The following is a 13,596-nucleotide window of genomic DNA, read 5'->3' as shown; positions in this document are numbered from 1 at the left end:
CAGGGTACACGGGTTCAATCCCTGGTCCGGGAAGATCCCACAACCCGTGGAGCAACTAAGCTCATGTGCCACAACTACTGAGCCTGCATTCTAGAGCCCATGAGCCACAACTACTGAGTCCTCGCGCCGCAACTATTGAAGCCTGCGTGCCTAGAGCCCCTGCTCTGCAACAAGAGAAACCAACGCAATGAGAAGGCCACGCACTGCAGTGAAGACCCAACACAGCCAAAAAAAAGATCCCACACACTGCAACTAAAGATTCTGCACGCCACAACGAAGATCCTGCGTGCCACAAAAAGACCTGGCACAGCTAAATAAATAAATAAAATACTTTTAAAAACTAGTGTAGAGCATTTCCTTTAAAGTCAGGAACAAGTCAAAGATGGCCATCATCACCATTTCTATTGCACTGTAAGTATAAGGAAAATGAAATGTATATGAATTAGAAAGGAAGAAACCAAAATTGTCCCTATTTGCAGATGACATGATTATTTACACAGGAAATCCATGGGAATCTGCAAACTATTAGAAATGAGAGAGTTCAGCAAAGTTGCTGAATACAAGATCAATACATAAAATCAATTAATGTGACCATACACCAGCAACAATCAATCATAAGATGTAATTTTTAAAAGATGCCATTTACAATTGCATCAAAAACTATAAGGTGCCTGTATGCTTGAAACATGTACATATACGCACAAGACACAAATAAACAAAAGCTACAAGGTCTCTAGGACTAACCTCACATAAGATGTACGAGAGCTTCACAGAGAACATTTAAATCTTACTAAAGTACAAGACAATAAAAAGAAGTAAACATCATGTTCATAGTATATGAAGACTCAATATCATAAAATATCAATTCTCTCCAAATTAATCTAAAATTCAACATACTTCCAGTTAAAACTCCCCAGTTTTTCACAGAACTTATCCAATAATAGCCCAGATGGTTTTGAAGAACAAAGGAAAATGCACATTATCAGATAACGAAACTTAGTAATAGACAGACTTTTAAAACAAAAGAGAAGCCAATAAGAAAGTGCACAAATATATTGGAACCTGATAAATGACTGAGGTGCTACAAATCAGAGAGGAAATGCAGATTACTCAATAATGACGCTGGGACAACTGGTTATCCTGATGGAAATTAGGTATATTTAGGTCCCAAGCTTACACTATACATTAAATTTTTGATTGAAGTCCGAAATATAATAAGAAATCTTCTAAAACTTCAAAACTATAGGTGAATAGAAAAGTATTTAATAAAAGATCCGAAGTACAAACTATAAAGAAAAAGACTGAAAATTTTAATCATATTGGAATTAAGGATTCAAAACTAATATACAGAAAGCTGCTGCATTTCTATACACTAACAATGAAATATCAGAGAAATTAAGAAAACAATCCCATTAGAAGACCTAAATATAAAACCAGATACTGGGACTTCCCTGGTGGCACAGTGGTTAAGAATCTGCCTGTCAATGCAGGGGACATGGGTTCGATCCCTGGTCTGGGAAGATCCCACATGCCTCAGAGCAACTAAGCCCGTGCACCACAACTACTGATCCTGCGCTCTAGAGCCCACGAGCCACAACTACTGAGCCCACATGCCACAACTACTGAGCCCACATGCCACAACTACCGAAGCCTGCACGCCTAGAGCCTGTGCTCCGCAACAAGAGAAGCCACTGCAATGAGAAGCCTGCTTGCCGCAACTAGAGAAAAGCCCGCCCACAGCAACGAAGACCCAACGCAGTCAAAAAAAAAAACAAAAAAAACCCCCCAAAAAACCCCAGATACTATAAAACTCCTAGACGAAAACATAGGCAGAACACTCTTTGACATAAATCACAGAAATTTTTTTTGGCTCCATCTCCTAGAGAAGTGGAAATAAAAGCAAAAATAAACAAATGGGATCTAATTAAACTTAAAAGCTTTTGCACAGCAAAGAAAGCCATAAACAAAACGAAAAGACAACCTATGGAATGGGAGAAAATATTTGCGAACAATGTGACCAACAAGTGCTTAATTTCCAAAATATACAACAGCTCATACAGCTCAATATCAAAAAAACAAACAACCTAATCAAAAAGTGGGCAGAAGATCTAAATAGACATTTCTCCAGAGAAGACATACAGATGGCCAATAGGCACATGAAAAGATGCTCAACATTGCTAATTATCAGAGAAATGCAAATCAAAACTACAATGAGGTATCACCTCACACCAGTCAGAATAGCCATCATTAAAAAGTCTACAAATAATAAATGCCGCAGAGGGTGTGGTGAAAAGGGAACCCTCCTATACTGTTGGTGGGAATGTAAATTGGTGCACCACTATGGAAAACAGTATGGAGGTTTCTTAAAAAACTAAAAATAGGGTTCCCCTGGTGGCACAGTGGTTGAGAGTCCGCCTGTCGATGCAGGGGACGCGGGTTCGTGCCCCGGTCCGGGAAGATCCCACATGCCACAGAGCGGCTAGGCCCGTGAGCCATGGCCACTGAGCCTGTGCGTCCAGAGCCTGTGCTCTGCAACGGGAGAGGCCACAACAGTGAGAGGCCCGCGTACCGCAAAAAAAACAAAAACAAAAAAACTAAAAATAGAGTTACATATGATCCAGCAATCCCACTCCTGGGCATATATCCGGATAAAACTATAATTCAAAAAGAACACCCTAATGTTCATAGCAGCACTATTTACAATAGCCAAAACATGGAAGCAACCTAAATGTCCACTGACAGATGAATGGATAAAGAGATGTGGTACATATACACAATGGAATACTACTCAGCCATAAAAACAACAAAATAATGCCATTTGCAGCAACATGTATGCACCTAGAGATTATCATACTAAGTGAAGTAATTCAGAAAGAGAAAGACAAATATCATATATCACTTATATGCGGAATCTAAAATATGATACAAAGGAACTTATTTACAAAACAGAAACAGACTCATAGACATAGAAAATAAACTTATGGTTACCAAAGGGGAAAGGGGGTGGGGGAGGGATCAATTAGAAGTTTGGGATTAGCAGATACACACTACTATATATAAAATAAACAATAAGGACCTACTGTATGGCATAGGGAACTATATTCAATATCTTGTAATAACCTATAATGGAAAAGAATCTGAAAAAATATATATAACTGAATCACTTTGCTGTATACCTGAAACTAATACAACATTGTAAATCAACTCTACTTCAATAAAAAGTTTGTTCTGAAAAAAAATTTTGTTAATTAAAAGTACATTTAAGACATTCTAAACAAAAGAAAAAGATAAGCTATAGAGAAAATGTAATAACTAAGGAATTAAATATGGAATATATAAAAAAATGCCTACCTAACTCATTCTATGAGGCTAGCATTACCCTGATACCAAAGCCCGACAAAGGTATTACAAGAAAAGAAAATTATAGGCCAATATCCCTTGTGAATACAGATGCAAAATTTCTCAACAAAATACGAGGAAAACAAATTCAGCAGCACACTGAAAGCATTATACATCATGATTTATGTGGGATTTATTCCAGGAATGCAAAGATGGTTCAACATATAAAAAAAAATCAATCTATATAACATAATACATCACATTAATATAATAGAATGCAGAAAAAAGCCACATGATCATCTCAATTCACGTAGAAAAAGCATTTAACAAAATTCAACATTCTTTCATGATAAAATCACTTGATAAACTAGGAAGAGAAGAGAATGTCTCAACATGATAAAGGCCATACCTGAGAACCCCACCACTAATGTCACACTCAATGATGAATGAATGAGAGCCTTTCCCCTAATATTAGGAACAAGATAAGGATGCCTACTTTATGTCACTTCTATTTAACACAGTACTAGAAGTTCTAACCAGAGCAATTAAGCAAGAAAAAGAAATAAAGGCCACCCAAATTGGAAAGGAAGAGTAAATTTATCTGTTTCAGAGGTGACATGACATTACACATAGAAAATCCAAAGGAGGCCATGCTTGCCTTCTGAGATGGACCACATTCTGTCTATGGAATGTGTATCTCTCCTTTCACTTTACTACGGCTTGCTTTTTGAATTCTTTCCTGCACAAAATCAAGGACCCTCACTTGATGGCCCATTCCAGGAACTCACCTGAGACCTGGGACATGACCATCTCTTGTGCCTCATTTTCCTGCAACCTCTTTGCAAAGGATATTAATAAATCTACTTCTTACCTATCACTTTCCCTCTTGCTGAATTCCTTCTGCTCTGAAACATAAAGAACCTGAGCTTCATTAAGTCCTGAGACAAGCTGTGTGGTTTCACTTGGAAGACTGCGGGTTTGAGTCCCATCTGGGGTGCAGTTTTAGCTCCTCCTCAAGGGATATACATAACAATCTGATACACTCTTTGAGTTCTGTAGGAACTAAGGCCCCCACCCAGATAGAGGCCAGAATGATGATACTGACCTTCCTGACTTCAATACACTAAAGCTTGGACTCTGTCCACTTCTGCCCCAATTCTATGCTGATCTCCTCTACTCAAGCCTCTTCATGAGTATGCATGTACCCTTAGCTAAAACATTCCCCAATTTTGCTGTTCGGGGAGACACTGCTTTGGGAAAGATCCCCCCTGTCCTTCGTACTTGCTGTAAGTAATAAATCCTTCCTTCTCCTGAAAAAAAAAAAAGAAAAGAAAATCCAAAGGAACCCAAACAAAACAATTGTTAGAGCTAATAAATGAATTCAGCAAAGACGCAGGGTATAAAATCAACATGCAAATATCAGTTGTATCTCTATACACTTGCAATGAACAATTCAAAAAGGAAATTAAAAAAAAAATTTCATTCACAATAGCATCAAAAAAAAATATTTAGGATACATTTATCCAAGGAGGTGAAAGACTTGTACACTGAAAACTACAAAACATTATTAAAAGAAATTATAGAAGATACAAGTAAATGGAAAGACATTCCATGTTCATGGACTGGAAAACATAATATTGCTAAGACGGCAATACTACACTAAGTGATATACATATTCAATGCAATCCCTATCAAAATCTCAACAGCATATTTTACAGATATAGAAAAACCCATTTTAGGACTTCCCTGGCGGCACAGTGGTTAAGAATCCGCCTGCCAATGCAGGGGACACGGTTCAAGCCCTGGTCCGGGAAGATCCCACGTGCCGCGGAGCAGCTAAGCCCATGCAGCACAACTACTGAGCCTGCGCTCTAGAGCCCGTGAGCCACAACTACTGACCCCGCGTGCCACAACTACTGAAGCCTGCGCGCCTAGAGCCGGTGCTCCGCAACAAGAGAAGCCACCGCAATGAGAAGCCCACGCACCGCAACGAAGAGTAGCCCCCGCTCGCCGCAACTAGAGAAAGCCCCCGTGCATCAATGAAGACCCAACGCAGCCAAAAATAAATAAATTTATTTTTTAAAAAAGTCATCGAGCTGGATCTCCATGTCACTCCACAGAATGGTAAAAACATCGATTAGTGAAAAAGCAAAACTATACCGATGTATAATTTTAAAATACAAAATATATATATTGCCTGTGATATGTGTAGCATTAATAAAAGTACAAAGCAAGCACAGAGATGGTTGTGGTTGTTTCTGGAGAGGAGAGAGAGGGAAGAAATGAGAGGGTGGCTTTTACTATATCATTAGCATTTTATTCCTTCTATTAAAAAAAACAGATCTGAAGCAAATATGGCAAAATGTTAACATCTGTTTAACTTGGCAGTGGATTTATGGGTCTCTTTGACATTATTTTCTGTGTGTTTGAAATGTTTCATAATTAAACATTTTAATGGAAAAATCTTAGATCTCTCTGAAATCTTACTTAATGTACGAATTGAGATAGGGATCCAAATTTATTTAATTCCAGATGGCTAACCGATTGCTCCAAAACTCCCCGGAAGCTGCACTTTTACCAAACGCTGTGCACACTGCTCCCGCCAAGGAGGCACTGGGAAGATGGAACTTCACCAGGCCTGCCCCGGAGTGGGGGATTCACTCAGTCACTCAGGCTACGAACTTGGGTGGCCCATCAGGATATAAAAGCAGCCACAGAGGAACGCCCTCAACTTTCTGCCACTAAAACCTCCAGACTCCCCAGCAAATATGCCATCTTTCTGTTCTAGTTACAAGCACAGAGCTGCCTCCTCAGGATCGCAGCCCTGCCCACATTCTCTTCTCATTCTTTCTCCTGAACCTCAGCCTTGCCTCCTTTCTACTAGGTCCACCCAGCATTTAAACACGCTCCCATCTTAACACATGAAACAACAAGCACAAAGTCCCACTTTCCCAAGCCCACAGCCCTGCTAACTAGTGCTCGCCTTTTCCCTTCCCTTCACAGCCAGACTTCTTCAAAGATTCCCACTTCCTCACCACGTTCCTCAACACCTCAGCTTCACCAGCCCACTGAAACTGCTCTGGTGGAGATTGCCAATGACCTCTGGCATTGAGTCCAACCCAAGGACTGGTCAGGGGAGACTGGGAGCAGAGGACTTACCAATTTTCATCTGGTTCCCATCCCTACAGTCTGAATTTTTATTTCCATGTTCCTGTTTTGCTTTTATTAAAATAACAATTCCTATGAGCACCCACAAGCAGTTTTTAATTCTCCACTTCCTTGAAGGTTCAGATGCAGCCAACACCACGGACCAGTCCCTCCTTGAGCCGACATGTCCTTCCTGGGTTCCATGTCACCACAGTCTCCCTTCTGGTCGCTTCTTCTTGGCAAAGCTCCCTTCTGCCCAGGCTTTCAATGCTGGCTTCCTCACAGTTCTGTCCCACTTCTCACTATATCCTGTTTCTTGGGTGGGGGGCAGGGGGGGATTTCATCCATACCATGGCTTCAATTATTAACAGTATGTTGATGGCTCCAGCACTCTGGGTTCTATTTAGATCTCTCTCGTCAGCTCCAGACCCACAGATCCACAGCCTCCTCAGATATCTCTACTTGGATGCCTACAGCCACTAAAATCATCGTATTCAACATCAAAATCATCATTTTCCTTCACTAAACCTACTCCTCTTCCCACTGTACCCATCTCAAAAACAAATCACCATCCATCCAGTTGCTCAAGCCAGAAACCTGGGAATCTTACTATATTGATTTTGCCCCTTAAATCTCTCCGATAATTCACATGTCTTCACCCCTGGACCACCCTGTTTTCTCACCTGGATTGCTGCAACCACCTTCTCACTGGTCTCCCAACCATTTGCTATGCTCCAGCCAGAGTGAGCCTTCAAAACCAACACCGAATATGGCCCCACTCTGCTCAAAATACTTCACTGGCTCCCCCTCGTTTCTCCGATTGTCCAAACTCCTCAACACAGCTACAGAGCTTCATGACCTGTGACTTGTCCCCTAAAGACTGCCCAGCCTCATCTCCCACAATTCCCTCCAGTCACTGGGAACGGCTATCAATCCCTCCTGCCTCCAGGCCTTTTGCACTCACTGTACCTTCTGCCTGGAATGCCCTCTCCTTCCCACTGGTCTATAGCTGCTGGACTGACTCTTCATCCTTCAACTGCTGGTTCAAAGGTCACCTCCTCCAGAGGCCTCCCCTTGACCTGGACTCGATTAGTTCCTTTATTGTGTGCTCCCCTGTGAAAAGTGCCTCACCCATCAGAGTCTACCCTGCTTCCTGTGGCTCTTTATTTAATGGCTGTCTCCTGAGAGCAGGACTGGGTCTCTCAGTCACCATTTCACCTCCAGTGCTTAGCACAGGCATATGGTTCAGCAGATGTGAGGAAAATTGCCTTCAGTTCTCAGCCTACTGAAGGTACAGACAAGTAAAGAAACAAACAATACAATCAAGTGCTATAATAGATCATATATGTGTGTGGATGCTGTGGGTTGCTATAGTCTGAATGTCTGTGTCTCCCTAAAATTCGTATATTGAATTCCTAATGCCCACTGTGATAGTATTAGGACGTGGGGCCTTTGGGAGATGCTTAGGTCATGACGATGGAACCCTCATGAATGGGATTAATGCTCTTATGAAAGAGACCCCACAGAGCTCCTTTGTGAGGACACAAGAAGTCTGTGACCTGGAAGAGGGCCCTCACCCAACCATGCTGGCACCCTGATCTCAGACTTCCAGCTTCCAGAACTGTGAGAAATAAATTTCTGTTGTTTATAAGTTACCCAGCCTGTGGTATTTTGTTATAGCAGCCCAAACAGGCTAAGACGTGGATATATGTGGATGTGGTTGTATGTATATGAAGCGCTGAGGGAACACAATGAACTTTCTGGGCTAGCCAAGAAAGGTCACATAAAATAAAGTGACCTTTGAAATGGCTTATCATTTCTTCCATTCATTCAATAAATAATCTCTGGGCACCTACTTGGTGCCAGGCGCTGTTGAAGGCACTGATGATACAGCATAAAATGAGACAGACATTGTCCCTGACTTCCTGGAGCTTATTCTACTGGGGATAGAGAGAGAGATTAAACTCAAAAAATAAACTAATTTCAGGAAATGATACATGCATTGAAGAATATAAAACACCATAGGTGTTTACCAGGATCAAGGCGGAAGGGTGTGTGTGTCTGTGTGCCTATGTTAGGTCTCCCTGTGGAGGTGTCATAGGTGTATATAACCTGACAGGATGGAGCCAGCCATTCAAAGATCTCTGGGAAGATGGCGCTAGGCAGAGGGAACAATAAGACTCACTGGTTCAAAGGACAGGAAGAAGGGCAGTGGGACAGAAACGCAGTAAGATGTTATATCTCCAACCCAGACCCTGTCCCGGAACTCCAGAGTTACAGACTCAACTACCAACTGACCATCACCACTGGGATATCTAATAGGCATCTTGACCTTCATATGTCCAACACCAGCCTAGTTTCTTCCTCCAAACCCGTTTCTTCCCACTTGAGTAAATGACAATTCCATTCTCCCAGTTGCTCAAGCTAAAATCCCTGGCGTCATACTTGACTCCACCTCACATCCAATCCATCAACAAATCTTGCCTCTACCTTCAAAATATATCCAGAATCTGGCTGCTTCCCACCACCTCCACTGCTGCCACCCCAGCCTGTGCTGAAGTATTTGGATCTTATCCTTTGTGTGAGGCATAATTATTGAAGGTTTTCCAGAACTCGGTAGAGAAGGGACACTTGCTCATAGTGGTGTGCTGAAGCCAACTCAGGCCAGTTCGTCAGAGCCAACTGGTAAGTTTTCAGGAATGTCGCAAGATGATTGACATCACAGTGATAGTATGAATTTTGCCATGATGGGGATATTTATACCATGGATACTGGCAAACATTACATCTGGGCTTCCCCCTCCACCACCCCACCCTACCCTGGCGATCCCGGTGCTCCACATTTACCAGCACACAGCTGCATGTGCAAATCTGTATTACATGAAGATAATTCTTGTGTCATGTGGTTCTCTACAGGTGTTTATGTTTGTGAATACACATTAGAATCGCCTGAGAAACTCTGCCTACCATACAGCTGTCTGCCTGAACTCAGTTAAGGACTACTGGATGGGGAACACTTGTTAAGAGGCAACACTTGTTGGCAGTGATGGAAGTGAGATGAAGGTACCAAGCATGGGAAAGAAGAGGCGAGTTGTGAGAGAAGTCTAGAAGTAGAGAGTGGACTTTGTTGTTGACCCTGATTCCTTTCCTCCGTATCACTTCTCAGTTTGTAATCACAGGCTCATTTCTGTGATTCTTTAGTCTCTGTCTTCCTATCCTGACTGTAGTCCATGAGGGCAGGGGCTGCGTGTCTGCTCACCACTGTACCCCCAGAGCAGAGCCCAATACCTACACCAGCACGACCTCATTGCAGAGTCGTTAAATGATGAAAGGAGGACAAATTGAAGAAGTAAGAGTCAATAATGACACTCAGATGTCCAGCTTAGGTGACAAAAAGGAGAAACACAGATAAAAGTGTGGTTGGGGGTTCAGAGGGGAGGATTTGGGAAATGTTGACTTGAACTGCCTCTGAAAATCCAGGCAGTGACGCGAAGCTAGAAATATGAGTCTTAAACTTAAGAGTTTAGGGTCTGGGAGAGAAACTCTTGACTATACCACGCAAACCTGCCCTCTTCCCTTAGAATCTGAGTTGTCACTGGGGGAGTGTCAACTTCCCTCACCCAAGACTCACCCGAACCTCAGCCTCCCGGGGCCTCCCGTTGAGGTCGCATTTGGACCCGTTGCCATAGGTCTGGCTGTGGTAGCGTTTCAGGCGATGCTGCTTGGAGGCCTGGGGAGGACATCAGGCAGGAGGAAGGGGTGTGAGAAAGACAGCAAGGGGGAAGAAGAGCACTTTATCCTAATAGCCACCAAACCCCAAGAAACACGTCAGCTAATCCTGACCCTCCCCTTCTCGTCAGGGCCCTCAGTCTGCAGCCCAGACCCCTTTCTCTCCCAATCCCACAATCCTGCCACCTTGGCTGTTTCATCATTCCAGTCGAAGGCCGATTGGTAGTAGCCGAGATAGAGGACTTCACCTTTGATCTCTGAATCTGCAAGAGAAAGCACAGTGAAGCGTGGTTACCCTGTCCTCAGAGGACTAGGAGGGAAGGGAACTGGGGAGGCAGGTCACCTTCCATGACAGGTTGCTGAGGGCTTAGGAAAAATGTAGGCGGGAGTCACCTTCCATGTGGTACTGCTGGATGTGGCGTCCATAGCAGAATTCATATGTCCACCAGTCCTTGGTCTGACAGTAAAAAAAAATGAACAATCGGGGGATGGAGTACAGATGTCTCTTCTTGGAACCAGAATCTCTCCTGGCTCCAAGACACATAATCTCTCATTTACTTTTCATCTCCCTCTGCTTCCACACTCAATCCTCCAGGTTCTCGGTGAGGAGGGAGGGCCTGTTTGCCTTCTGTGACTTGGAGAGAGACCTCCACAGCCTAAGTGGTTTGCACCTGTAGGCTTTCCACTCTTCTCTTCTTATAAAAAAGTCCTTCTTTGGGGACCTCCCTGGTGGTCCAGTAGTAAAGAATCTGCCTTGCAATGCAGGGGATGTGGGTTCGATCCCTGGTTAGGGAACTAAGATCCCACATAGCGTGGTGCAACTAAGCCTGCGTGCCTCAAACTAGAAAGCCCACGCGCCCTGGAGCCTGCGTGCCACAACTAGAGAAAAGAAAAACCCGCACACCACAAGTAGAGAGAGAAGCCCGCGCGCCGCAATGAAAGATCTCGTGTGCCTCAACGAAGATCCCATGTGCGGCAACTAAGACCCAACACAGCCAAAAAAAGAAAAAAATCCTTCTTTGTCATCCATAAAGATACGAAACCATGATATCCTTGTAGCATTCAGACCAGGGAAACATAGAATATTAAAGTATTAATTGAACTCCCTTATACTGTTTTAGCCACGGGGGATACAGCTGTGAACAAGATAAATTCTTTGACTTCACAGACTTACGTTCTAGTGCTAGGACTCAGACCAAAAATGAATAAACGGACGATTCAGTTAAAAAGATGATTTCAGATCATGAAAAGTGCCATGATGAAAATAAAATAGGATACTGGGCAGAGAGTGACAGGGGAGGGGGTGACTTTACCAGGAAGGCTTCTCTAGGGGAGTGCCCCTACTGCCCCACATTGACCCTCTTTAGCACCTCAATCTTAGCTTAACCCTTATTCTGAGCTCTTCTAACTCTCCTCTACATTCAGCAAAGTGTCATCAGTGGTTACAGGATTCTTTGCTTCTTTCCTATCTGTACAATATGCCTACTCCTTCAATGGCCTTCTTAATTCCAACAGATCCTCCCCATCACTCCTCATTCACAGGCACAATGGTTCCCAAATAGATAGTTTCCAAGCCCTAGTTCCCTCCATCCCAGTCCCTTTCACCTTCAGCAGGCAGGGCGCATCTTTCATTGGGTTCAACAACTCAGGGATCCCAGGCCCTTGGTAAGCAGGTGCCTCCTCCTCCCTTTCACGCTGGAAGTGAATAGCTCCAGCTGGCAGGCGACATTCATAGCGCTGCTTGTACTTAGAGGAGACAATCACCACGTCCGAAGCTTGGCTCTGGGAAAGAAGTGGGGGTCGGGGGGCAGGGAGGCAAAGAGAGGTTGGGATCAGGGAGAACAACGAGATCCCTCTTCATATCCTGGGGAAGAGCCCAGTCAAGACAGAGAGAACCACAAGTCCTCCAGCTGTGTTTAGCGGGTGAGGGGCGAGGGCACTCCCACTTCTCCACGGGGGAGGAGTCTGAGTGTTTCAATCAGGAACTGGGACCTGAAGCGGACAGTGGGAAGCCCCACCCCTCCCAGGCCCTGGCCCCAAGGGAATGGGTCTCTGATTACGACCCTCCGGAGTCCTCATAAAACCCCTGCTTAACTCTTCCCGATTCTCCTTAGGCTCCCGCCACAGACTCCACAGCTGCCCTTCTTCCTCTACCTTCTCCCCCTTCCCCTTCTGCCCCGGACCCTCGTCCCCTCTACGCCTCCTCACCTGCCCTCCCATGACAGGCAACGGCAGTATCTCGATCCCATAACGCATCTCACTCAGCTCCTCCAGGTTCAGGCTCCCGACACCGCCGGTCAGACTTGCGGGAAACAGGAGCCCCAGAAGTAGCAGCCCCAACAGACTGGACAGCAGCGTTTCCGCCGCCATCTTTCGTTCCCCTTCTAATCCAGAACAACTCCTTCCGCCCTAAACCTGGCGGCGGCCTCACCCCGCCCATCAACGCCACAAGGTGTTATTGGCTAAATGTTCTGTCCCTCTTATGTGCCCTAGTCCCATTTGCCAATGTGGCTCCAAAGCCCACGAGGAGGTGGATCACGACGATTAGCAAAACCACTCGCTGCTCACGATTGGTCAGAGAGGCCAACCAATCACCAACGATATCGGACCCCCTCCCACCCTCTATCAGTTCCAGAGAGGCACCGTCTACCCGCTAGGCCTAGTTAAGCAGTTTTTCTCGGTCCTCGCCCAGCTGTTGTGCGCATCTCTAATTGCTTTTTAAGCCGTTTCTTGTATTGTGTCCGGCCGCCGCCAGGCGGAGGATTGAGGCGGATGGGTGCGTGCACGCAATACTCCTGAAAGCTGCTTAATACTTGTGGCAAAACAATTATTATATAATAGTATTCCTCTTTTCACATGTACATACAACTTAAGGGCAATCTGGTAAATTTCTGTCAAAACCTTTCAGCGCGATCCTGCAGTTGTCGTCTAATAAAATTATCCTAAAGAAATAATGGGGACTTCCAGTTGAAAACTGGGAGCTGGGGGGAGAGGGGCAGGCGGCGAATGCACGTATTATCCTCCAGGCCATGTAGGAACAAAGGGACAGGGAAAGGAGACAACAGCAGCAACATTTTAGAAGCTAGAAAGCAAATGGAGGAATGGTAACTGATTTAGCAAACCTGTGAAATTGATTCCTAAACAAACATAAACATGAAATGACTGTATCTTTGGAAAAACTCATCTGGAGAATCTGTCCAGCCCCAAAGAGAAATCCCAAAGATACTCTCATCAGGCTTCTCTTAAAGAAATAGGTGAAGGAATCCTACAATTAAGCCCTTGGCCTATGTGCCCCAGCCCTCACACAATCTTTCCAATCAGCTTTTTAATATCCTCATTCTAAAATATAAGCTGACAGCCAAGGATCATAAAACATTTAAGG

General features: G+C 44.2%; 1 protein-coding gene across 4 annotated transcripts in view; it reads right to left on the bottom strand.

Moving 5' to 3' along the window:
- Positions 1 to 12,615, bottom strand: part of OS9 (OS9 endoplasmic reticulum lectin) — a 29,632-nt gene extending 17,017 nt beyond the window's left edge. For 2 of the 4 annotated variants that reach the window (XM_022571694.3, XM_022571696.2), the window contains exons 1-5: positions 12,423 to 12,615; positions 11,820 to 11,996; positions 10,608 to 10,671; positions 10,401 to 10,477; positions 10,117 to 10,215 (exon numbers count right to left, since the gene is read on the bottom strand). In XM_022571694.3, coding sequence (XP_022427402.2) covers positions 10,117 to 10,215; positions 10,401 to 10,477; positions 10,608 to 10,671; positions 11,820 to 11,996; positions 12,423 to 12,584 — 579 coding nt within the window. In that variant the 5' untranslated portion in view covers positions 12,585 to 12,615. The remainder of the gene's footprint in view (positions 1 to 10,116; positions 10,216 to 10,400; positions 10,478 to 10,607; positions 10,672 to 11,819; positions 11,997 to 12,422) is intronic. The other 2 variants (XM_022571693.2, XM_022571695.2) reach the window with 1 other exon arrangement.
- Between the last annotated feature and the right edge of the window lie 981 nt (positions 12,616 to 13,596).

The sequence above is a fragment of the Delphinapterus leucas genome, chromosome 11 (assembly GCF_059928025.1).
Source record: "Delphinapterus leucas isolate spDelLeu-1000000601 "Yukka" chromosome 11, BTC_Dleu_Yukka2, whole genome shotgun sequence".
Classification (NCBI taxonomy): Eukaryota; Metazoa; Chordata; class Mammalia; order Artiodactyla; family Monodontidae; genus Delphinapterus; species Delphinapterus leucas.
The sequence above is the reverse complement of the archived record's forward strand: the minus strand, read 5'-3'. Positions and strand labels throughout refer to the sequence as shown.